Source organism: Mus caroli, unplaced genomic scaffold (assembly GCF_978045245.1).
Source record: "Mus caroli unplaced genomic scaffold, Mus_caroli_1 scaffold_7, whole genome shotgun sequence".
Taxonomy (NCBI): domain Eukaryota; kingdom Metazoa; phylum Chordata; class Mammalia; order Rodentia; family Muridae; genus Mus; species Mus caroli.
In genome coordinates, this window is record NW_028227262.1 from 97,592,224 (window position 1) to 97,617,445 (window position 25,222).

Here is a 25,222-nt window from a genome sequence, read left to right on the forward strand (position 1 = left end):
TCTTTAAGCACCACCTCTCACTGGGCGCGGGATCCCAAGGCTTGTGGCATCGGGGGTGGTACTTGGACTAAAAGTCCTTCTGGGAGGGACCGAGTGAGAACCCCTTTGGGACGGGTAGAAATATTTGTGTGGCTCGAAACTATTTGTGCGGACGGGATTGGCAAAGGCGTAGCTGCAGAGAGCACGCTTGGGTGGAGAGGGCCGCACGCCCCAGCGCAGGCCTAAGCCCCTCCCGACGGCGTTATTTCAAACTGCGCGACCGTTTCTCGGCTCCCTACGCGGAGGTGGGGGCCGGACCTAGTTCCGGACGTAGTAACACGCGGTGCGCGAGCCTTCCGCAATTCACGGAACACAGTTGCGCAAGTGATGTAAAGCAGTCCCGCTGTACCTAAAGGGGAAGTGTCACGTACTTGGCGTAAGGAAAGTGTAGGCCCTTCCCGCCATTGGCGGCGGTTAGGACGTTTACGTAACGGCGTGACGTAAGCGGAGACGCGTTAGTGGGGGGAAGGTTCTAGAAAAGCGGCGGTCTCGGCTCCAGCGGCAGTAGCAGCGGCGCCGGTCCCGTGTGCAGGAGCTCCTTTGCGGCCCAGTTTCTTGGCCATCGCCTGCTCTCTCCACAGCGTCAGGACGAGTCCCGTGCGCGTCCGTCCGCGGAGGTCTTTCTCATCTCGCTCGGCTGCGGGAAATCGGGCTGAAGCGACTGAGTCCGCGATGGAGGTAACGGGTTTGAAATCAATGAGTTATTAGAAAGGGCATGGCGAGGCCGTATGCGCCGCAATGGAAACCGGCCACCCGCCTCCGTGGTCCGGCGGAGGGGATGCGGCCACTCGAGTGGCGGTTGGCCTTGACGAGTTTCTGAGCGGTCGTTGTAGGAGGCCTGATTGTCCGACCGCCTTCCCCGCCCTCAGCCGCCCGGCGCCATTTCCCTCAGCTGGGGTGGGGGATGGGAAGTGCCCGCCGCGACCGGCCTGGACCACTAAAGGAGCGCGGGAGCGCGCCATCGCTGGCCTTTCTCGATGTGCGCGGGCCTAGGGGCTCGGTTGTGTTCGCGGCGGAACGTTTCTGGGGCCCCCGGCTCCCCGGAGCGAGTCTGCGAAGCTTCCCCTCCCCCCTCTCCCGGGAACCGGATTTGGCGGCCGCCATTTTCCCGTCTCCTTCCTCGCCATGATTTTGCTTTCAACACTTTAGGTTTACTAGTTTGGTTTTCTTTTTTCACCACTGCGTAGACGTGTTTAGCGATTTTCCTTTCTTTTGGGATGTCTTCATACCGTTTCGAGGTGGATTTAGTGTTTTGAGCTTGGGTCTTCAGCGTCCTGCGCACCTCGCTAAAGGCTCTGCCTTCCCCTCGACGAAATGGCGCCATTGCGTTCTGAAGCCACCGAGGCGCGGGGTGGGGGCGGGGTGGCGGCGCTCCACGAGCTTTACTGGAACAGGCAGAGAGAACGTAGTACAACCCAGGCCTGGGCGGGTGCCTGAAGGCAGCTTCGCTGCAGAGAGACCGATTTAATTTTCATAATACTTAGGATTTACGGGTGCTGTGGTAAAGCACTTGAGCAGTAGTAGGAAGTCAAAGTGGAAAAATGGGAGCGCTCATCTGGAAGCTAGGGAGGCTATATTGAGAGGAGGGTTATACTTTTATACTTTTTATTCCAGAACTTTTATCTGCTTAAAGGATCCTCTGATCGAAATAATTCAAATTATAAGCATTTTTAAGGGAATCTTCGAATTTGTTGGTAAAATCAACGGATCCTTAGCACGTGGTGGTCACATTAAGGAAGTGAAAAAGCTGACTTTTCATAGTTAGCCTTCGTTTAAAGCATGGCTCAGTGAACAAAAATCCACCTCCTGGCTATATAAAAACTTAGCTCGGGGTCACAGTGTTTGAGCTTGGTCATTCGGTTTTTTGATTTTTTTGTTTGTTTGAAATTATGCATCATTACACTGATAAGCATTAGCTTTTGAATTGAAAGGGGTCTCCTTGGTTATTTTCTTTGACTGTAAGCACACTTATAAATAACCTTGTTTATAATCGATAGTGGACGTCTGGTAAGTTTGGAAAAAACCCGAGGTAAGTAAAGAGCTTTTGCTTTCCTTAGTGATATGAAAAAACAAGGTGTATTTAATACTTGCAACTTAGATTAAGGAAATCCAATTTACTGACATTTTAGTAGAGCTACCAGAAACACTATTTGGAGTCCTCCTGATTAAGGCTTTTGTAACTATGACTATTTAAAACAATTTTGGTCGTTTTTATAAAACATTCAAAACCTAAAAAGTGTAATGGCTTTTTGAGCACATTTTGGAGGAACATATAAATTTAGGCTATACAGTAAAATAACAGAATTGTTTTTTAATTTTGCTTTTTCATTTCGTTGCGCAATCAGGTCCTGAATAGTATGGCCTAATTTATGAACATCTTGATAAGTTTTTGTACTTAGCTATTGGTAAGCCAGTAATAAGTGCCTGAAAAAACCAGATTTAAGGTGATCTATCTGGAGTTTCAGCATTCTTCAAGGAGCTTGTTTCAGAGTTGCAGGATTTTTTTTTTTCATCTTGAGATACTTACAATTAACACCAGAGGGGGCAGTTCAAGGAAAAGCAAATATGCCACTTTTCAGAAACTGAATCTTGGAAGTGGTGAATTTGGAAACATTAGAGGTAGAGGGGCTTAAAAAATTTTTTTTTAATCTAAAAAGTAACACAATTTATTTTTGACTTGGGTTGTAGAATTGAATTTCAAAAGAATTCTTTAATACCCTTTAAAAGACCTAAGAGTTGGGTATGGTTTTTCTGAAATTTTTTGAAGAAAATCTAAGAAAATTTACGTGAATTAGAAGTTAGATCAAGTATTAGTGACTTTGAAACTTGTGTAGCTCAGCTCAGGCAATTTTTGGTGTAACACAACTAATATGCAGTTTAACATATGGTTTAAATTTGATGTAAGTTTTTTTTCTCCCCCCCAGAAAACTTTAGAAACTGTTCCTTTGGAGAGGAAAAAGGTACTCTACCAGCAGGTCACCTCATATTTAAGAATTTAATTTCCTGCATACAAAGAAAGTGTAAATAAAAATTGAAATGGTATTTCCCTTTGCAGAGAGAAAAGGAACAGTTCCGTAAGCTCTTTATTGGTGGCTTAAGCTTTGAAACCACAGAAGAAAGTTTGAGAAACTACTATGAGCAATGGGGAAAGCTCACAGACTGTGTGGTACGTACGGGCTGTATGTTTGGGTGTGAATACTAGGGAATAATACCAGTATCAATACATTCTAATTTATATTGCTACCTAATGCCGTGAATTAAATGCTTATCTTTTGGAATTAAAGGTTATGCGGGATCCTGCAAGCAAAAGATCAAGAGGATTTGGCTTTGTAACTTTCTCATCCATGGCCGAGGTTGACGCTGCCATGGCTGCAAGGCCTCATTCCATTGATGGCAGGGTAGTTGAGCCAAAACGCGCTGTAGCGAGAGAGGTAAGGAAAACCCAAAAGCATTGATCTCCTTTCTTTTTGTACTGGCTTTTTTTGTACATGTTATTCCAAGACAACCTCTTAAAACCTATTATCTGGAGGAATTCATCCTCAGATATACAAATACAAGTTAGATGTAATCAAGGTTTTTTTTCTGTCAGGATAACTTTGTAATTATTGCAGGAGTCTGGAAAACCAGGAGCCCATGTGACTGTGAAGAAGCTGTTTGTCGGTGGAATTAAGGAAGATACTGAGGAGCACCACCTTAGAGATTACTTTGAAGAGTATGGAAAAATTGATACTATTGAAATAATTACCGATAGGCAGTCTGGAAAGAAAAGAGGCTTTGGCTTTGTTACTTTTGATGACCATGATCCTGTGGATAAAATTGTCTGTAAGTGTCTGTTCATGAGGTGTGCTTTGTATTAAAAAATGTTGCTTACATTATAAGAATTGCTTACTGTTGGTGTTGTTTTTATTCCAGTGCAAAAATATCACACCATAAATGGTCACAATGCAGAAGTTAGAAAGGCATTGTCTAGACAAGAAATGCAGGAAGTCCAAAGTTCTAGGAGTGGAAGAGGAGGTAACGTTATTATTTATGTGTGTATGTATGTATATGTGATTATTTGTCTTGTTCTTGCTGCTAATTAGATTACTTACTATGTTCTAGGAAACTTTGGTTTTGGGGATTCTCGTGGTGGCGGTGGCAATTTTGGACCGGGACCAGGAAGCAACTTTAGGGGGGGATCTGGTAAGTTTGTTTGGAGAGTTTCTTAAGGGTATGATTGCATTTTGAATAGAATGTCTTCAGTGAGATAAATTTTGCAGTTAGCCTGCATTGTGTAGTGCAGAGAAAGAAAGGAGACCCTGTGCTCAGACAAGGTTAAGATGTTGCCTTCTGACCACCATCATGTACACTGATTCATGTAGTGTACTCATGCTTTGTCAGCACACCAATAAGGTTAAAAACAAATTTTTAAAGCAGTTCTAAATTGCTGGATGTGTTAGCATAGGCCTGAGCTCTCAGCATTCTGAAATGAAGGACGGACGGGATATATATAAGTAAGACACTTTCAGAAAAGAGCCAAAAGAAATAGCAGGGTACTAAAGCCTCACAGGAATCAGCTACGTGTACACACATTGGAAATTATGAGCTGAATATAGGTTACACATGATGAGCATATATAGTGCCTGGCATGCACTTAGCCTAAGGATGAATCCGAAAACCAGACAAGATAACCTGCAATTTTAGTAATTGGTAACAAGCTGCAGGATGATTAAAGATAAAGGTTCACACACATAGGTGTACATTGAATTCAAGGCAAGCCAAGGCTATAAGTCCCTGTCTAAAAATGCTGTCAGAAGTGTTTTTAGGTTAAGTTTATATAAATGAATGGTGTGGTATGATAAAACTTTATTTTCTTCATTTAAGTTTGAAGTAAGGCTGATAGGTCTAAACCTAGTATTAATAAGAATGTGTTGCCTTGGTAGTAAAGTTGAATTAATATGCTTTGGTTACACCCGCCTCCCCTCAATGTCCCCAGCAAATAAACTAGTGAGATTTCAGTCATCCTCATTCGATACGAATGTGGAGAAAATTAAGTTTAATTTACTACTTTATATTTATAAACAGATGGATACGGAAGTGGACGTGGATTTGGGGATGGCTATAATGGGTATGGAGGAGGACCTGGAGGTTAGTTTTAATTGTGGTTTATGTATCTTGATATATTTAATAACATTGCATTTGGTGCTTGGTTAAATTTGTATATCACTTCTTTTGCCTATCAAAGTGGTTATTTGGCTTTGGAAGGTGATTTTGAGTTTTATTATAAACAAATTTACCTAACTACTGTACAATGTAAAATTGTGAGTTTCATTTCATAAAACTTAAAATTATTTAGGTGAGGAGTTCCTGTGCATTGTAGAAAAGCTAGAAAATTGGAAGTCGGTGTGATAGGGGATAATGGAGCTCTCTCTTACATAGTTCTGAGTTTCATAGTCCAGATTGGCCTTAAATGCAGGTCAGCCTGCCAGAGTTTCTTCCTCAAAACTACAAAGCATATGAATTTGAAATACTTAGCAATTCAAAGGAGAGTTCTGGGATCTTTGCTTTATGTGTTTACCCAAGGATAGGTATTTACTTTGCCTTGGAGTCTATTCTAGAATAGACTTTATATAACAAATATCTTATGTGTTTTGAAAAACCAGAAATGAGTGTAATAAAGACAATTCAAATGGAATTGAAAAATTTAAGCAATTACTTAAAGGCTTATTTTATAATAGGTGGCAATTTTGGAGGTAGCCCTGGTTATGGAGGAGGAAGAGGAGGATATGGTGGTGGAGGACCTGGATATGGCAACCAGGGTGGGGGCTACGGAGGTGGTTATGACAACTATGGAGGAGGTAATAATTCATCTACAACCTTTATGTTGGAATTTGGATTAGAATTAATGACATTTATTTTACTGTCGATTAGATAGATTTCTTAAATTGTAGGATTATAGATAGGTATTGTGTACTTTTGTTTTGAGAATTTTTGTCTGAAAAATTGAACATTAGTTTGGCTTCAATGCTTGTGTGGTTCAGAGGGTTAGCTGGTATTCCAATTCTTTTACAGGAAATTATGGAAGTGGAAGTTACAATGATTTTGGAAATTATAACCAGCAGCCTTCTAACTATGGTCCAATGAAGAGTGGAAACTTTGGGGGTAGCAGGAACATGGGAGGACCATATGGTGGAGGTAATTACTAAACACAGTTCTTCTGGGTGATTGGGGGAGTCATGGAAGTCCACATAGTTCTGCATCTCAGAAAGTGAGGATATAATAGATGCCAGCTAAGGAGAGTGTCCTTGTGTAACTGTTCAATGATTGATTTTTGTTGGTAGTATGGGTTGAAGGGGCATTGTTTTTAGATCGGGTCTCTTATTATATAATCTAGGATTTCTACCCACACCCAATTTAGTGATTAGCTCTTGAATTTAACAAGCATTACTCCCAGTAATCCTGGCAATGGGGAGATGGAGACAGATCATGTTTTCAGTCTTCCTTGTCCTTCATATGAAATCATGTATCAAATATGCTCTGCCATTTAGCTTCGTAAGGTCCAACCTATTTTAAGCTGCTTGTGTTTGAAAGTGGCTTAGAAAGGTGTGTCACACTTCTCACGTGCTGTTAATCGTAGTATTCAAAAGTAGAATCACTTTATTTACATTGTAGGGCAGCCAGGTCTGTGTACATACAGACTATCACAACAAGGCTGAAAGAGAACTTAGTTTCCACAATACAGACACAAACCTTCAGATTTATATATGTTCTAAGCATGCTTTCTTGTTTCAATCATTGCAGGGAATTATGGTCCTGGAGGAAGTGGAGGAAGTGGTGGCTATGGTGGAAGGAGCAGATATTAAGCTTCTTCCTACTTACCATGGGTAAGTAGTTTTTAAGTTTTACAATTATTATTATCTTGGGAGAACTAGCTGCAGGAGTTAAAAGCATTTTAGGATCATGTTATCTTTCCTTAAAATCTGGTTAGATGGATAATTTCATAACCTATTTTTTTTTTACTCTTTACTTCTGTTGAAACAGGCTTCACTGTATAAATAGGAGAGGATGAGAGCCCAGAGGTAACAGAACAGCTTCAGGTTATCGAAATAACATGTTAAGGAAACTCTTATCTCAGTCATGCATAAATATGCAGTGATATGGCAGAAGACACCAGAGCAGATGCAGAGAGCCATTTTGTGAATGGATTGGATTATTTAATAACATTACCTTACTGTGGAGGAAGGATTGTAAAAAATGCCTTTGAGACAGTTTCTTAGCTTTTTAATTGTTGTTTCTTTCTAGTGGTCTTTGTAAGAGTGTAGAAGCATTCCTTCTTTGATAATGTTAAATTTGTAAGTTTCAGGTGACATGTGAAACCTTTTTTAAGATTTTTCTCAAAAGTTTTGAAAAGCTATTAGCCAGGATCATGGTGTAATAAGACATAACGTTTTTCCTTTAAAAATTTTAAGTGCGTGTGTAGAGTTAAGAAGCTGTTGTACATTTATGATTTAATAAAATAATTCTAAAGGAAATTGTGTAATTATAGACTTTTTATTTTAAATAAGTTAAGGAGTGGGTAGTATAATTAAGGTCCATTGCAAAGCTGTTGTTGTATTTGTGTAAGATAAAAATGCTGGTCAGATTTAAGTGTGTTGTCTGAAATTCATCAGGAATAAATTACCTAGTTAACTTAAGGGATATCTCTGCAAAGAGAAACACCTTTTTAGATCTTTTAGATGCTGCTTCTTCAATGCAAGGAAAGGAAATAACCCCAGCGAGGTACTCTTCAGGGACACAGGTCTAGTACAAGAGAACTCTTGACGACTAATCTCAGCCAGTCTTAAAAAACTGTGCTGTATCTACAAAGCTTTAACTACAGTAGTTGATAAGGATGCCAACGAAAGCTGAGGGTGTAGAGCAAAGTAGTTCTAAGCTTCAGTTAAACTTCTTTAGGTAAGAACTTATTTACTTTTTCTTTCTTAATTTTCCTCCCTTAAAAGATAAACTAATAAACTCTTCAATGGTCTTCTCAGTATAGTTCTTATGTAGTTTAACATAGCTTATAAATTGAGTTTAACAATAAACTCAAGATAATTTTATAAACCCTGTTTTCCAATCTGTCATTTACTTAAATTATTTTGGTTGTTTTCCCTTTTTTTCCTTCTTTCTCACCCCCTCCCTTTCCATGAAGATTCAGGTGCTTAACATATCATTTTTTTCCCTGCTGGAATTTTAGCATTGATATGAACCATGGACAAGTATATTCTGCTGCCACAAAGACTGTAAAGTGCTTCATTTCAACAGCTGAGGCAAGCCAAGTGATCATTAATAAAGCTTTTCTTGCTTCCTTCAGTGGTGTTGGTAGTAAAATGGTAGGTAAAAGTTAGGCTGCAAGTTCAATAAATGAGATTTACCTATCATTCCACCCTTGTGTATTCATTCACCTATCCTGGTTCAAGCAGTTTGAGTCAAGTAGGCATTTAAAGGCATTGTGTTTATTGTGGTTACAACTATACATGCTTATCAGGGATGAGTCTGACAGTGTTCTGTGCAACAGCAGCAGCAAAACCCTCTTATGTACCCTGTACTAAATAATTGGGTTAAAATGTGGTAATTTTTTGCCCATTGTCCTGCCCTAAAATGTTGTAGGTTGGCTATTGAAATTTCCTGAAACAGCCCTCTTGATTTCTAGGCTTTACTGCCTTTTCAGAAATGTGATATTCAGAGCTTATTATACACATCAGTGAGTCTGCTTTAATCCTAAAACAACCACTGAAGTTACTTAGGTTCTTTGGACAAACATGATAAACTTCTTCAGATACTTTTTTTTTCCTTTGGCAGGAAGGTGTCTTGCTGCAGGTAACTAATGAAGAAGTGGTCAACCACAGAGTCTTCAAGAAATAAGAAATTCTGTACCATCTGAAAGTAGTTCTTGTGGTGCCTTCATTTAAGAAGCACTTAACAAAAGGGAATGTTTTCTGATTTAAAACTTCATTTAGTACAGGTTCTTAATAAAATTACAAAAATGCTGATTGTAAAGGGTAACATCAAATTAGCAAAGGATAATGTATTGTTTTAGGATTTGTGAGTAGACAGATAAGAGCTCTATTTTAAATACAAGTTTTATAAAATAAATACTTTTGTATCCAAATTACTTGGTGTAATGCTTACACATAAGTGTGAATCTTGTTCTATCGACATCAGTTGTCTACAAGATCGCCACTATAAATGCTAGATTAGTTTTGCACAGAACTATACATTTACAATTTTCATTCAATACTAATAGGAGAAAAAGCATTAATAGGCATTATTTATTGTCTAATAAAATATACCTTACTATGAATTGTGCACTGCTACAACTTGATGCTGAACATGAATGGTGGCATTTTGAAACCATGGATTTTAACCAGATAGTGTTTTGAGTTACCACTTTTGCAGAATACCTGAGTCACACTGAGTTTTATTCCAATTGTGAATGGGTAGCAGTGGTTAAGCTCGGTACTGTGGTTTAAGGGTAATGGGTAACTGATTTAAAACAACCAGCGCGCTAACCTCATTTGCTTATGACAATAAAGCAATATATACAGGTAAGTCAATGGCTAATAAATGTGAGCTCTTAACATCTTGTAAACTAATGTATCAACAGTCATTCCAAATACTTGGCTTTTGGCTAGCAAACCCAATAGGTAGTGTGCATGCCCTCAATCCCAGCACTTGGGAAGTTAAAGGCTATGTTCGAGACAAGGCTGCATGGTGAGAGTCTCTTGTACACATACCTGTCGCCATTAAGAGTTTGTTTTTGGACTTTAGAGCAAAATAAAGTCTATATCACACAATTGTTTTTTAAACACTAAAACAGTGGAAGTGAAATTAAGGCAATCACATAAAAGGGAAAATGTGATGACTCATGGGAGGTATGGTACTGTGCTTGCTGTATGTGCTACTTTAAAAGGAAATTCTGGGTGAAGGGATCACTGAGGTGTCTTAGCATCTGGTTTTTAGCTTTTACAATCTTGAGTGTAAAGTTGCACATGGTTTTCCATACCCTGGATGTGTGGTTTGAGTTGGTCTGTCTACCACTGGGAACTTGAGCTTGGGTCACACAGAAGAGCTAACATGGTAGCTCTCATTAAACTGATGGAAGGACAACTTGCCTGTCATCAGTTTTGCAAACAGTTCAGCAATCTTCATTCTGGTACCTGTTGAGCTCTGACTGGGAACAAATGGTTTTCATTATGAAAGCTTTCACAAGTTCTGAAGCAATTTTGGCCCAGAGTACTAAGGTATTACAAGAGATAAATCAAACCTACATTGTCTGGTAGCTGTGCTCAAAATTGGGCATACTAATGTGTAAGTAGGCTTCGGGGAACTTTGGGGATGATGTATCTCCCATGACATCAAGTCTCCCAATAGGGCACTATCTGGAAGTCACGGTTGAACTAGTTTAAGGAAGGGCAGATGTCCAAATGGTCTTGTATGTAGTCAACCCAGATACTAGCTCTTTGACCTAAAGTCGAAAAAAAAGGAAGGTTTCACCAGGTGGCCATCATTCAAGAAAATTTGCCCTGTGTGTGTATAAAGAGCTGCTGGGAATAAAGCTAGGTCTTTAAGAGCAGCTGGTGAACGCCCAGTTCTACCCATTGTTGCTTGCTGTAATGCTTACTATTCCTGGCATTCACATGCTAGGAGTATCCTTACTCTTTCACCTTGGGTTTATAAAGGTAAGGGCTGTAGAGATGGCTCGGGTTATAAGTACTGACTGCTCTTCCAGGAGTCCAAGAACCAGCAACCAGTGGTAGGTCTAGAATGGAATCTGGTGTGTGAAGACAGCTGCAGTGTACTCAGGATTTACACACCTGATGAATGCATGGACCATTAGCTCATACATCTATCTCATTCAATGTAATTGTAGATAATAAGATTTACCATAAAATTGAAATTTGTCACACAGATTTCCGTCCAATTGACATCAAGCATTTTGACATTTAGGAAAAACTAATTGACTCACTGCACTGGGTGACCATGTGACATTAATTACAGGCTATTTGGATGTTAGCTATGCAATTTTAAAAACCTAAAATTGATGACAGGTGAGGTACACAAAATGCAGCTTGCTATAATGGTCCGGGTATTAAAGATTATTTGTGGTACATGTGCATTGTCCCCCACACCCCCGACTTCTCCACTCTGTAGACCAGGCTGGCCTTGAACTCACCTTGAAATCCACCTGTCTGCCTCCCTTGTGCAATTAAAGGCATGCACCACCACTGCCTGGGGTGTCTGTTTTGTTTTTGTTTGGGGGTGGGGGGTGACAGGGTTTCTCTGTGTAGCCTTGGCTGTCCTGGAACTCACTCTGTAGACCAGGCTGGCCTCGAACTCAGAAATCTGCCTGCCTCTGCCTCCCTAGTGCTGGGATTAAAGACGTGCACCACCATGGCCGGTTCAGTTTTTCCAGTTTTGAACATCCGAGTTTTAAAATAGTGGGTCACCACAAACTAGTGCTGTAAATTTTTTATATAGATGTAGGGCTGTGGCCTAACTGCATTTAAATATGGGTATTTTGGTTAGAAGCTTGTCAATGATTATTAACCTTGGATTTTTAAATATATAAGGCAAGTATTCTTTGGACTTGTTGAAATAAAATATTTTTGTAATAATTTAAATACAAAATTTTATTTTCACACACAAGTTAAATATTAAAAAATAACCTTCAGAAAACACTAAGGCTGTTTCAATTTTAAGCCATAAGGTGTTAAAGCATTTTTTTCAGGTGACCACTGTATTATAAGGTGGCTGTAGTTCTTGGAGATTACTTCACATAGATATTTATGAATTGTGCAGGAACATGTGGATTCTCCCAACTTCACAGAAGCATAATCTTGATTCCTAAACATCAGAATTAACTGAATGATTCAAGTACTAGTACTTTTAAAATCTTAAAGTAGTTGAAGAGTTTGTGATGCTGGTCGCTGGAGCTGCTCAGTTTCTTCTCTCTCTCTTTCCCTTTGGGGCTTCCTTTTTGTGGCCTGATGAGACGAGCTCTTTGGGTACAATCAAAACTGTTCCATCATGGCTGTACTGAAGTGCATATTGGCTTGGATTGACTGGCCTACCTTGGTCATCTCTTAATCTATTAAAAACATCGTGGTGAAGGCCATGTAGCTTCTGTCTCATGATGTCAATAGCTTTGCTACATTGAGTTTGCTCATTTTTAAGGGCTTCTTTCTTTGCTTGCAAGTTACATATATCATCTTCTAGATTCAAAATGATGTCTAGTTTACGTTTACGGCAGTTCTGAGCAGCAACTTTATTTTTTCCTCTTCGCCTGATATCACGGATGAGAGACACTTGTAAGTCTGTCAGGTAGTGTCTGCTTAACATGCTGTTGAAAGAGTCAACAGGCATACGGACAATTTCATCTACAGAAAAGGGAATGTGCAGAGCTTTAGCACGCTGTTCATCACGGCTCAAGTTTCTATCTGGGTTATCAAGGCATCCACTGGTTTTCTGTGACTTCCCAGACCATGCAAAAGATTCAGATGTGGGCTCTGATGCACCTGACTGTAAATGGTAAGTGTGGTCATGAAATACTTGCTGACATTCAAGGGACACATGAAAGCCAGCTATAGTCCTATGGTCCATATGACAATGTTTATGGGGTTCTGGGTAGCAGCCTCCTACAGCACCTAAATCATGACAAAGAGACTGTAGGTCACTATGGTAACCTACAGTTCCATCATAAATACGGTAAGAAGAATTAGAGTTTGTGAGAGAGGTGCTGTTGTAACTTGAATTTAATGGGAGCCCAGAATCTGGTTCTTCAAAAAGTTGAGAAACTTCCAATGGACTGAAACCTGTGGCCAATGACATTAGGTTTATTCCATCAAATATATTTGAATCCAGGTCATACAGGAGATCTTGGCTTGTTAGGTTCCTCATTTGATTGTCAAATGGTGGAAGAGACATTGCAGGAGTGGCTTGCTCAGGATTTGTATGAGAATTTAACTGCAGAAATGGTTCTTGTGCCTGTGAAGACCTTGCTGATGGATCTCTTCTAAATGTGTTGTTGGGGTACAACAGCATGGCTTCGTGAAGATTGACATCATGGCTTATAGCTTGGCTCAAATTTATGTTCTGTGCTGAGGAATTAACACTTTCACAGACACTGCTCAGAAAAGGTGGAATGTCTTCCACTGAGATGCCCTGAAGAACAAAAACACTATTTCAAACGGAGTTCCACTGCTAATACATAGTCTCAGGTTACTTTTGTCAAATTTCTTTGTAATACAGATATACTAGGAACAATTCCCTATTTGAGATACAATATGTTATCTAAAAATATGCTGATGAACCTGGGGGTAAAGGGTCTTGAATCAGGGAGTTGAGCTTATTTCAAACATTAAGCATCCCAACATTAAGATACAGCTCTTAGTCAATACATTTGAAGCTAAAGCCCACATTGTGAAGGGCCAAGGATAAGCTAATGAGCAGTCCTCATTAGTCTGGGATGGGGTGTTAAGAGACTCATGCTACAAGGAAAACAAAGTTAACAATGGTCTAATTCTGACAAAATGGCATACATTTTAATTCTCCAAAGTGATTATTTCTATGAAAATTAAGCCTTTGTATTTTGTAATGAATGTAATTGGCAAATTGCTGTGCCTTCCAAGTAGGAGAGTCTTCACAGAGGTCTGTCAATTCAAGGGTCTTACTGGGGGTAGTGTGGGGTGGGTGATAAATACAAGTCAGGGTCCCTTTTACCTCCAAAGAATGTTCAGGCTGTGATGAAAGTAGTTGGAATAAATCTTCCAAAGAGAAAGCTGTATCTGACCAATGTAGATGGCTCTGTATATAAACAGAAAATGTTTACCATCAGAAAAACACTGAAATCTTAGTTTTAGGCTTTTTCTCCCCCCTTTCTGTTTTGTCCTTTTTGAGAGGGGCTTGTAACCAAGCCAAGCCTGGTCTGGAACTCATGGCAATCCTATCTCAGCCTTTTGTGTGCTGGAAAATCTGGAATGCACTGTCACATCTGGCTCAAATTTTGTGACTTGAAAGAGGTTTAGTTTTGGTGGCATTTTTTGTTTTGTTTCTAGTTTTTTGAAACAGTCTCTGTGTAACAGTCCTGGCTGTTCTGGAACTTACTTAGTAGACCAGACTGGCCAGGAACTCAGAGATCAGCCTGCCTCCGCCTTCCCAGTACTGGGTTTATATCTAAGGATTCGGATTTCTAGTAGACAAATACTTCTGCTTCCTATTTCTTGACATTTTAGGTGGGAAGCATCTGTCTTGAAACCTGGTTCCAAACCTTTGATTTTAGTTCTCAATTAAATTCTGACCTTAAATTCATCCTTGTATCACTATTTTAAAATATTCAGCAAGGATGGAAAGACAGTAAAGCCCTCTCAGCACAAGTCTTGACAACCTGAGTTCAATCCCCAGAAATCACGTCAAGGTGTGAGGTGAGAACAGACCCCACAGTAATGTCCTCTTACCTCCACACATGTGCCTGGCATACACAAAATAATATCCATTCAGAGTGCACTAGGATATCAGTGAACACAGGATTCTATTAGTATGTGCTATTTATGACATCTACACTAAATGTTTAAGGTTTTGTAGTAGAGATAGAATTGGACTGACAGTATACACAAATACATTTATCTTTGTCAGATATATTGGGTTCTATGAAACATTTGTTAGGGAGTTCATAGTACCATAGGCTTTCTTTCTCTCTCTTTCTCTCTCTCTCTCTCTCTCTCTCTCTCTCTCTCTATATATATATATATATATATATATATATACACACACACACACATATATATATGTATATATATACATATATATATATATATATATACACACATATATATATATTTTTTTTGAGACAGGGAGACAGGGTTTCTCTGTGTAGCCCTGGTTGTCCTGGAACTCACTCTGTAGACCAGACTGGCCTCGAACTCAGAAATCCGCCTGCCTCTGCCTCCCGAGTGCTGGGATTAAAGGCATGCGCCACCACTCCTGGCTGGCTTTCTATATATTGATGCTAAATGAATATTAACTTTTAAATTGTTCCTTAATTGGAAAACTGTATTTTAGTGGCTTGTGGACCAAATTTGTTACATAAAATGATGCTTCATATCTTTTTTTAGAATTATTGTGTTAATAACTCCAAATTTTTAACCCTTTTGCTTGTTTGTCAGTTGGCTGTTGTGCTCAGGAGGTTGAGGATATTCTCTGTAGCCCTGGATGGGTGGTGGATCCATAGGGAATAAATACAGTGATTCCTTTAGGGACAACAGCTCAGCTAAGGAATTAATTGAGTTTCTAGTAAGTTCTCTGCTCAGTCTAATTAACAGTTTAATTTAGTTTTTACCAATGTATCACCTCCAAATTGAGGATTCTAACAGTGGAAAACACTCTAGGCTTCTAGTTTTCTTTTTTCATTCTTTTTTTGGGAGGGGGGGGCGGATTTTGAGACAGAGTTTCTCTGTGCAATCCTGGCTGTCTTGGAACTCACTCTGTAGACCAGGCTGGCCTCGAACTCAGAAATCTGCCTGCCTCTGCCTCCCAAGTGCTGTGATTACAGGCACGCGCCACCACTTCCCGGCTTCTTTTTTTCTTTTATAAACAGTTTATGTAGTTTTGGCTGACCTGGAACTTGCTATGTAGACCAGGCTAGCCTTGAACTCAGAGATCCACCTGCCTTTGCATCTCCGGTGCTATAATCAAAGGCATGCCACCACACCTGGCCTTGTTTATCTTTAATATAGTCAATTTCACCGAAGTCTACACAACATTGAGACATTTGGCTTCAAAGAAGTTGGCTATTTGTCCCTATTACATAAAGCCAAGAATAGTGGTGCTTTCCTGGAATCTCACCACTTGGGAGGCAGAGACAGATCGACTAAAAAGGCCAACCCCAGGGTACAAATGGCAAGCTCCCGTCTAAGTAAAACCACAGGAAACATTTTTGACTGGGAATGCAGCTCAGTAAAGTGCTTGCTTGGTGTAAGCCCTGGATTAGGTCCCCAGCACTAAACAGACTAGGTGTGATACAGGCTTGTCATCCTAGCACGTAAGGAGTGCAATTATGGGTCAGGAGATTAAGGTTATCTTTGGCTACATAGCAAATGAGGCCAGCCTGGGCTATCTGAGACTCTGTCTGCAGGGAGAAAAAAGTTGCAAACTTTGTAGTTCCTTGGTGGTTTAGTGTCTAGGATTTTACAAAAGTAATGGACAGCTGAGTTGTTTCTAGAAACACTGAAAGGGCGCTTTCCATTCATGTTATGTTGTTGGAGAATGTGAACCTGGAGTTTTAAAATTCCTTTCCCTAGACTTCTAAAATAGTTCCACTTTAGATTGAGACTTTAAAAATGTGGAGAGGAGACATTTAATGGAGCTTTTTTAGCCTGTGTAAGTATCTCAAGCTTTATTTTTCTTAAGTGAGAAGAGCTGGTCTTCAGTCACTTAATCTACCCAGGAAAGCATGTTACCTGTTTGCACTCTTAGTCCAGGTCACGTTTCTTTTATAAAGAGCCTGGAAAACTGGCTTACTATTCTGACTCTTCTTTTGTTTCCTCGTTAAGAAGTTCACCAAAACTGCAGACAGTGCTGGAGAAATGTTTCGGCAGTTAACAGTACTGGCTGCTTTTGCAGAGTCCCAGCCTGCAGTTGGTGGCTTTAAAATTCAGTTCCAGGGGATCTAATGCCCTCCTGTGACCTCCTTAGGCACTAGGCACGTAGAGGGTGCAGAGACATATAGGCAGGCAAAACACCCATACTTATTTGTTTTGTTTTAAAGTCAGAGCTTTTATTTAAAAAGAAGAAAAGAAAAAAGCCAGAGGTAGTCTGAGGAATATCGCTACTACGGAGGCTGAAGTGGATCACAACCTCACAAGTTTGAGACTAGCTTAATAAGCAACACAGCATCTCAAGGAGAACAAGGGTACACTTTGTAGTACATAATGACTCAGGCCAAGGGCAGAAGCCTGGTAAGGCATGGCAGGGAATGATAGCACAAGCCTATAATCCCAGCATTTAGCAGGTGAAGGTAGGAGGATCAGGAATTTAAGATCTGTTTTGGACAGTTTGGGCTATGTAAGACCAAGAAAGTGCCTTCTTTGGATGTTTAATATGTTTCTGCAAAAAAAAAAAAAAAAAAAAAAACCAAGTGGGGGGAGGAGTAAGAGTTCATTCTGGAGTCGTTTTTGAGTGACCATGGCCCAGTAGTTACCCCTAATTCCATGTTCCAACATGGAAGCAGTTTTATGAAGGTTTTGGCTTTTTTTTTTTTTTTTTTCGAGACAGGGTTTTTCTGTGTAGTCCTGGCTGTCCTGGAACTCACTTTGTAGACCAGGCTGGCCTCGAACTCAGAAATCCGCCTGCCTCTGCCTCCTGAGTGCTGGGATTAAAGGCGTGCGCCACCACTGCCCGGTCCGAAGGTCTTTTATGTATAGGTGGGTACGTCAGCGAGGCAGTGAGGTGAGAAGAGCTGGCTTTTCTATAGGTCCACCCAGATGCTCTCTGGGCTTTTTGGTTGGTGGAAGCTAATTTATCAGCTCTCAAAGGTTTTCTCTGTTAGTCACAGGTTAGTTCTGACACAGGCCGGCAAGCAATGGCTGTTCTGAGAGCTAGAAGCAGCCCAAGATCAGGAAGGTGGTTCTACCTGTGGTTTTCCAGACTGAGCCCCAGATTCCATCTCCCAGAGAAGGAGGTGCTGCGGCTGGTCACAGTGAAAACAACCACCAGGACAAGGATAAGGTGCAGGTAAAAGTGTCCTATGTGTCTGTGAACCACCAGTTTTACCTGGAGCGCCTCTGTGCCAAACTTGTGGCTAGGATCATATGGGGGCTAAGTCAAATCTAGGGTATGGCCTCCATGAAGCAGGGGAAAGCACTGACTGCAAAAAGAATCCATCCTTCAACCTGGGTCCTGGGGTTCACCCTGTAGAGTCAAAAGAAGTACAGGAAGATGCCCTCCAGGAGTCTGGCTCTGGTCTCTTAGGTAAGACCTAGGTAGGAAGCAGGCACCAGTGATTCAGTCTGACCCACTAGCAGACTGAAGACCTGGGTCTGAGCTTTAGTGGAACTCGAGAGAGAGATTTTTAAGGTTAGTCCTTTGAGCTCCTAGCCCTGGCCAGGCTAGTCTGGATGCCAGCTAGCTTTTACTCCTTGTCTCAGCAAACACGAATAACAAAGCTGCTAGTAACCCGTCTTTAACCAGAGAAAACACTATGGCTCAATTGCTTTATATTTATTATTTATTTATTTTCTGTATATGAGTACACTATAGATGTGAGCCTTCATGTGGTTGTTGGGAACTGAATTTTAGGACGTCTGCTTGCTCTGGTTAACTCCGCTCGCTCCAGTTGGCCCTGCTCACTCAGCCCAAAGATTTATTTATGATTATATATATAAGCACACTGTAGCTGTCTTCAGGCATACCGGAAGAGGGTGTCAGATCTCATTACAGGTGGCTGTGAGCCACCATGTGGTTGCTGGGATTTGAACTCAGGACCTTCGGAAGAGCTCTTAACTGCTGAGCCATCAAGCCAGCCTGGCTTAATTGCTTTGTAAGTACAATTAACACACACACACACACTCTTTTTTTTTTTTTTTTTTTTGGTTTTTTGAGACAGGGTTTCTCTGTATAGTCCTGGCTGTTCTGGAACTCACTTTGTAGACCAGGCTGGCTTCGAACTCAGAAATCTGCCTGCCTCTGCCTCCCGAGTGCTGGGATTAAAGCACACACACACACTTTTTAGTGTGTTTTTATATGTCAGATTTGCTAACGACAGTGCATACTTACATGCAGAGTTCACTAACAACACCAGGTCTTTCCAAAAGACCGGTGGCGGTGGCCAGCCTGGAACCTTCCACGGCTTACCTCGTTCCTAGCCTCGGTGATCTTCTCGGCTTCCCTGGCAGAGGCACACGCCATTTTGTGTTCCTCGGTCTTACTCTGCTGTCGAGATTTTGCCTGGGCTGACACCCCTTCCTCATTTTCCTCCTGCTGGGAACTGTGATCCACAGCTTCGCTCTTTTCTCTTAGCATCTCGTTCTCCTGTAAAAAGCACCCAGAACTGTGCTAAGCAGGAAGCCATTATCTACAAATAAGCAGCATCTTTAGAATGGTGCTGTGCTTAGTGTTGGGTGAAACCCACAGTTGCTGTCAGCTGAGGCTGGTGCTTCATCATTTCTCAAAGAAGCAGTCAATGCTGAAACAAAGGCCAGTTTTATGCCCTGCCCTTCCGATGCACTCCTGAGACAGCTAATCTGTATAACTGAAATTATATATATTTATAATGCCCCTGAATTGAAACTATTAAATTAGATTAAAATTGGAAATCAATGTTCCCAGGAGGCAGTTTTTTATTTAGCTCTCAGTTAAAAACAGATCAAAGACATACACTGGAAGCAAATACTTATCAATATAGTATATATTTATAGAAAAATCCAGGAAGTGGTATTTTAAAAATTATGCATCGTGTTCTCTCTGGAAGGCAGATGAGGAAGGGGCAGGTTGGGACAGGATTTGATTCACTTTATAAACCAAATATGTTTTTTTTTTTTTTTTTTTTTTTTGGTTTTTCGAGACAGGGTTTCTCTGTATAGCCCTGGCTGTCCTGGAACTCACTTTGTAGACCAGGCTGGCCTCGAACTCAGAAATCCACCTGCCTCTGCCTCCCGAGTGCTGGGATTAAAGGCGTGCGCCACCACGCCCGGCCACTTTATAAACCAAATATGTATTCCTTTTACAATCAGGACAACTTGGTTTTTATTTGGCTCAAATATTTCTATTTACTCAGAAGACACTGCTTTTAATTTACTTAATCTAAGAAAGTTTATCTTTTTAATTTACATTGGTGTTCTGCCTCCATGTATGTCTGTGTAAGGGTGTCTGGCCCCCTGGGACTGGAATTACAGTGCCACCTGGGTGCTGAGATCTGAACTCGGGTCCTTTGGAAGAGCAGCTAGTGATCTTAACCACCGAGTCATCTCTCCAGCCCCTACGAAAGTTTTAAATGGTGAGAGACTCTTGTAACATTACAGTGAAGCAAGCACTATCTACTGACACTTTCAGTCATGATACCAAAAGGCACATTTCGCTCAACTGTAACATCACTCAAACATGTGTTTTCAATTTCTTTTTCTTTTTGAAACAAAGGTCTCGCTCTGTAGTCTGGAACTCAGGCTGACCCTTAGACTCCAGCCTTCACCCCCAGCATTGGGAGCACAGAAGAGAGGCTGCCCCCACCCCTCTCACCTTTTTAAAGACAAGATCTCCTTGTGTGGCCTCATCTGGTCTAGAACTTGCGACCCTCTTGTTTTAACCTGCAGAGCGCTGGCATTGCAGGTACCTGCCACCTCCCCAGGATGGTTTTCTAATTTACAGGAGCATAATGCTAACAGGACTAACTCAAGGGTCCACCTCCCCATCAACGCATAGAAATGTTTGAAAAATGGAAATGTCAACAACATGAAGATTTACCAATGTGGGGAGCAGGGGATGGGGGATGGGGAGCAGGACAGAAAACCAGTCCTAGAGGCCCCCTCCATTTTCTTGGCTTCTCTGCCTGTACGTGGCTCTGTGGTACTCTGCTTCGCTCCCCGGGAGCAAGCTTTCTCAGGACACTGATGATCGACCCCACTGCTTTCTTCCCTTGTCATTGGCTGTTCCTTTTCTCCCATCTATGGACAATCACCATTAGCCACCTACTGGGGGCTGGAGACTTCTAGCTACAGAACCCTTCCCTTGGCCCCATATCCCTCCTTTAGATTCTATCCCATTATTCTGCCCATTTTTATGGGAAAATTCTCCCAAGAGCGATCATCTGCCCTCAGTGTGTGTGTTCTCTCTCAAATCCAGTCCAGTGAGGAATTTTGTTCCAGACACACCCCTGAAACAGTTTGCCAGGGTCTCCCAAATCTAAAGGCTCTGCATCCTTATTATATTGGACCCTGTCAATAAACTACTGCCTCCTCCTGGAAACAGCTTCCCACATCTGGCACCGCAGCACCCCATCTCTTTCTTTTAAGTTACCAGGGACTTTTAAAGATTTATTTATTTATTTATTTATTTATTTATTTATTTATTTATCATATGTAAGTACACTGTAGCTGTCCTCTGATACTCCAGAAGAGGGCATCAGATTTCCTTACGAATGGTTGTGAGCCACCATGTGGTTGCTGGGATTTGAACTTAGGACCTTCGGAAGAGCAGTCGGCGCTCTTAACAACTGAGCCATCCCTCCAGCCCCAACCAGGGACTTTTAAGTTGTTGATTCTTCATCTTCATATCTCTAAACTGAGTAAAGTCCCAAGTCTCTGTCCTCAGATTCACCCTCTCTCTTCAAATATCATCCCACTTTTTTCTGATATATATATATCAGAATCCATATATATCCATATATATATCCAAAATCCATATATATATATATGGATTATATATATAATTTTTTTTGAGACAGGGTTTCTCTGTGCAGTCCTGGAACTCACTCGGTAGCTGGCTTCAAACTCAGAAATCCGCCTGCCTCTGTCTCCCAAGTGCTGGGATTACAGGTATGTGCCACCACTGCCCAGCTTTTTCTGATATATTAAGTATTTATTTACTTTTTATTTTATGTGTATAGGTGTTTCGTCTGCATGTATGTTTGTGTAGTGCATGTGTGCCTCATGTTGATGGACCTCCACAGAGGGTGCTGGGTTCTTCTGGGGCTGGAGTTGCAGGCAGTCACCATGTGGGCAGTGGGAATCAAACAGGTTGTTTGGAAGCTCAGCCACCACTCTTCTTTTGTTTGTTTTTCCAGACAGGGTTTCTCTGTGTAGCCTTGGCTGTTCTTGACTAGATCTGTAGATCAGGCTGGCCTCAAACTCAGAGATCTGCCTGCCTCTGCCTCCTGAGTGCTGGGATTAAAGGTGTGTGCCCAGATCGCCTGTGAGCCAGTGCTCTCAACCACTGAGCCACCTCCAGCCCTTCTCTATATTTTTAAAACGCAACTTAACTTAAGCCAATATTTAACCATGTTTTCTGTACCATTTAGTACTAGCTATATTTATTTGTTTGCTATCTGTCCCACTAGAATGGTAATTTTTTCTTTCTCTTCCTGTCTCTCTGTCTCTGTCTCTCCCTCTCGTCTCTTTTTTCCTGTCTCTCTGTCTCTCCCCCCACCCACCTCTCTCTTTGCATATGTGCACTCATGCCTATGTGTTCAGAAGCCAGAGGAAGGTGTTGGGTGTCTTGCTCCATATAATTCTCTGCTTTATTTCCTCTCATTGAACTGGAACTAGGCTAGCAGCCATTAAGCCAAGCTCCCACATTCCTCCTGTCTTTGCTCCCCACAGCACTGGGTTACAGGTGCCCAGTGGCTGTGCCCAAATTTTTACATAGAAATTTGAATTCAGGTTTTCATGCTTGCAGGACAAGTAAGCCCCCCTAAACCCCTTCCACCAAGACAGGGTCTCTCTGGCTAGCATTGGCTATCCTGGAACTCATTCTGTAGATCAGGCTGGCCTTACACTCAAGTAGCCTGCTTCTGTCTCCCTAGTGCTGGGATTAAAGATGTGGGCCACCACTGCCCTGCAAGGACAAGCACTCTTACCGAGCCATCTCCCCAGCTCCCAAATGGCAGTTTCTTTTCTTTTCCCCTTTAAACTTATTTTTGTGTCTGTCTGTCTGTCTATCAATCAATCATCTATTTATTAGAGACAGGGTCTCTTCTCTAAATAGCCCTGGCTATTTTGGAACTTATTCTGTAGACTCCGCTGGCCTTAAACTCACAGAGATCCACCTGCCTCTACTCCTGAGTGCTGGGATTATAGGTGAGCAAGCCACCAGGCGTGGCACAAAACAGTGGTTTCCTGAAGGCAGTGACTCTATACCTACTGTATACTCCAGAGCCTGTCACTTATTGTTTTTTTAGCAAATATCTGTTGAGGTCAAATCTTAGACACAGAATCCTTAGAACTTGGGAGGAATCTTTTTGGATTATTCCTGCTCATAATCACAGGGATGAGTTCTCTACATTGGGGGTGTTGGAGGAGGAGGAAGAGGAGGAAGAAGAGGAGGAGGAAGGGGGAGGAGGAAGAGGAAGGAGGAGGAGGAGGAAGGAGGAAGAGAAAGGAGGAGGAGGAGGAAGGAGGAGGATGAAGAGGAGGTTACCGATTGCCATTTACTCTACTGCTCATCCAGGCAAGTCTTATTTTGTTAACCCTAAATGCTGAATTCTCAACAAAGTTGATTTTGTTTATAAAACTGCTATGGTTGGACAGAACTTGTAAAATTTGAAATGTGTGAGGTAACTCAAGACACAAGAACACCCACACAAATATGTAAACAGAAGCACATGCCTATGCCATCATATAGAACCCATGCAGGCTAGATCAAGCCCATAAAGAAACTGGGCAGAAGTCTGGGAAGGCTCTCTCTCTCTCTCTCTCTCTCTCTCCTCTCTCTCTCTCTCTCTCTCTCTCTCCCTCTGTGTGTGTGTGTGTGTGTGTCTTTCTGTGTGTGTGTGTGTGTGTTTGTGTAGGGGAGGGGGGATCTTTTAGAGTGTGACAGGCTGGTAACAAATGTATGTGAGACATTCTGGAAAACTCAGGGAAGAACTTAAGTTACAGAAATCCTCTATGACCAGGATAGCGTTGCAAGAGGTTAACAGTTGGCAAACATGCAGGCAAACTTGGTATATTGACTTCCTTAGTATATTGACACTCATAGACATAGAAGGTGGGGGGAACAGGCATGGTGGCACACACCTTTAATTCCATCACTTGGGAGGCAGAGGCAGGAGGATCTCTATGAGTTCAAGGCCAATACCAAGCTCCAGGTTAGCCAAGGCTACACAGTGACATCCTATCTCAAGGTCCACTCCCTCCCATCTCAAAAGGGGGGGACGGAAGGAGTCCTGTCACATGGTGATGGATCCCAACTCACTGAATAAAGAGCTAAGCCAAAGAACAAAAAAGCATAAAATGACCAAACGAGTGGGGGGGAAATGTCTCATAGTAGACGACAACTAAAAAAAAAAAAAAAAAAAAATGGTGATGCTAAATATAATGCAAAGACATTTAAACAGCCTCAGAATGTCACTCTATAGATTACTTGTTAATTACAAAAAAGAATAACACTACAGGGCAAGCCTGGCAGATACCATCTTAAGCAATGGCTAAGCCTATCGTAGTAATCCAGAGACAGACACCATGGCCCCTGCCGTGAAGGAAACAGTACTAACTGTAGTTTTTATGTCAAAAATCATCTCAATCTAGTGAGGAGAAGCCATTCCAGAATAAAGGTGACTGACAGTGTGTGATGGGTTCGATGGGACCAGGGCACTGACTCAGAATACAGACAGGCAAGGCAACGATCCTAGCTTCACAAAAAATTTCCTTCCTTTGGCAACTGGTTACAGAGAAAAAAAAATTCACTCCTAGGAAAACACACAACGTATCCGATATTAAATGGCTTTGATTCACTCTTTAAATGTGTCACAACATAACGGAATTATGTATTTATACATATGAATAGTTATTAAGGTCAAGTGGGAAAATGTAAAATCTGGGCAAAGGACATTATTCAATAATCTTGCTTAAAAGTTATTTTGAGATTTTTACTTCATGTGTATAGGTGCACCATGTGTGTGAAATGCCCACAGAGGCCAGAGGAAGGCATCGGGTACCTTTAGACTGTACATATGGTTGTGAGCCACCATGTGGTTGCTGGGAATTGAACACAGGACCTCTGAAAGAGCAGCCTGTGCTCTTAACCACTGAGGCATCTCTTCACACTCACCCCACTTCCCTTTTTTGAGACAGGGTCTCACTATGTATATGCCTGGCTATCCCAGAACTTGCTATGTAGACCAGGCTGGCCTACAACCCACAGAGATCTAACCTACTCTACCTAAATTCCTTAGTGATGGAATTAAAGGAACGCACTATCACACACAGATCTCGCACTTTTTCAAGTTTGAAGTTATATTCATCCTTATTATTTACATTAAGGCCCTAGACAGCAAAATGACCTTGGCAAAGCAGAACTTCTTCATCACAGTGTCCTGGAATCAAAGAGTGTTTCAGGAGGAGGTGTCGGATCTGCTGCAGTGATGCTTCAAGGTGGCTCAAGCCCAAAGTACCAATGGGAGCTTCTAACAGGCTGGTGGCCTTCACTGTTTTAGGGTAGAAGCCCAGCGACATTTGCGAAG

The 25,222-nt window shown here is 41.5% G+C and overlaps 2 protein-coding genes across 9 annotated transcripts in view; one reads left to right on the top strand and one right to left on the bottom strand.

The window, feature by feature from the left end:
• Window positions 1-473: 473 nt before the first annotated feature.
• Hnrnpa2b1 (heterogeneous nuclear ribonucleoprotein A2/B1) lies at window positions 474-9,173 on the top strand. 8 transcript variants are annotated; one of them, XR_015047640.1, is made up of 13 exons: window positions 477-717; window positions 2,964-2,999; window positions 3,095-3,205; window positions 3,324-3,470; window positions 3,651-3,861; window positions 3,952-4,053; window positions 4,141-4,221; window positions 5,104-5,166; window positions 5,757-5,876; window positions 6,091-6,213; window positions 6,820-6,902; window positions 8,255-8,390; window positions 8,860-9,173. XR_015047640.1 is itself a non-coding variant. In XM_085840615.1 (12 exons), the coding sequence occupies exons 1-11, from the start codon at window positions 712-714 to the stop codon at window positions 6,879-6,881; spliced, it is 1,062 nt and encodes a 353-aa protein (XP_085696741.1). In that variant the 5' UTR covers window positions 477-711; the 3' UTR covers window positions 6,882-6,902; window positions 8,860-9,173. The 8 variants fall into 8 exon arrangements, 5 of the variants coding, with proteins under 5 accessions (XP_085696742.1, XP_085696741.1, XP_085696740.1 ...); XR_015047641.1 differs by having other exon boundaries at window positions 8,255-8,327; XR_015047642.1 differs by lacking the exon at window positions 5,757-5,876.
• A 2,824-nt stretch (window positions 9,174-11,997) lies between these two features.
• Window positions 11,998-25,222, bottom strand: part of Nfe2l3 (NFE2 like bZIP transcription factor 3) — a 25,125-nt gene continuing 11,900 nt past the window's right edge. The window contains exons 2-4 of the mRNA XM_085840612.1: window positions 18,907-19,083; window positions 13,780-13,863; window positions 11,998-13,221 (exon numbers count right to left, since the gene is read on the bottom strand). Of these exons, the coding sequence (XP_085696738.1) occupies window positions 11,998-13,221; window positions 13,780-13,863; window positions 18,907-19,083 (1,485 nt within the window). The remainder of the gene's footprint in view (window positions 13,222-13,779; window positions 13,864-18,906; window positions 19,084-25,222) is intronic.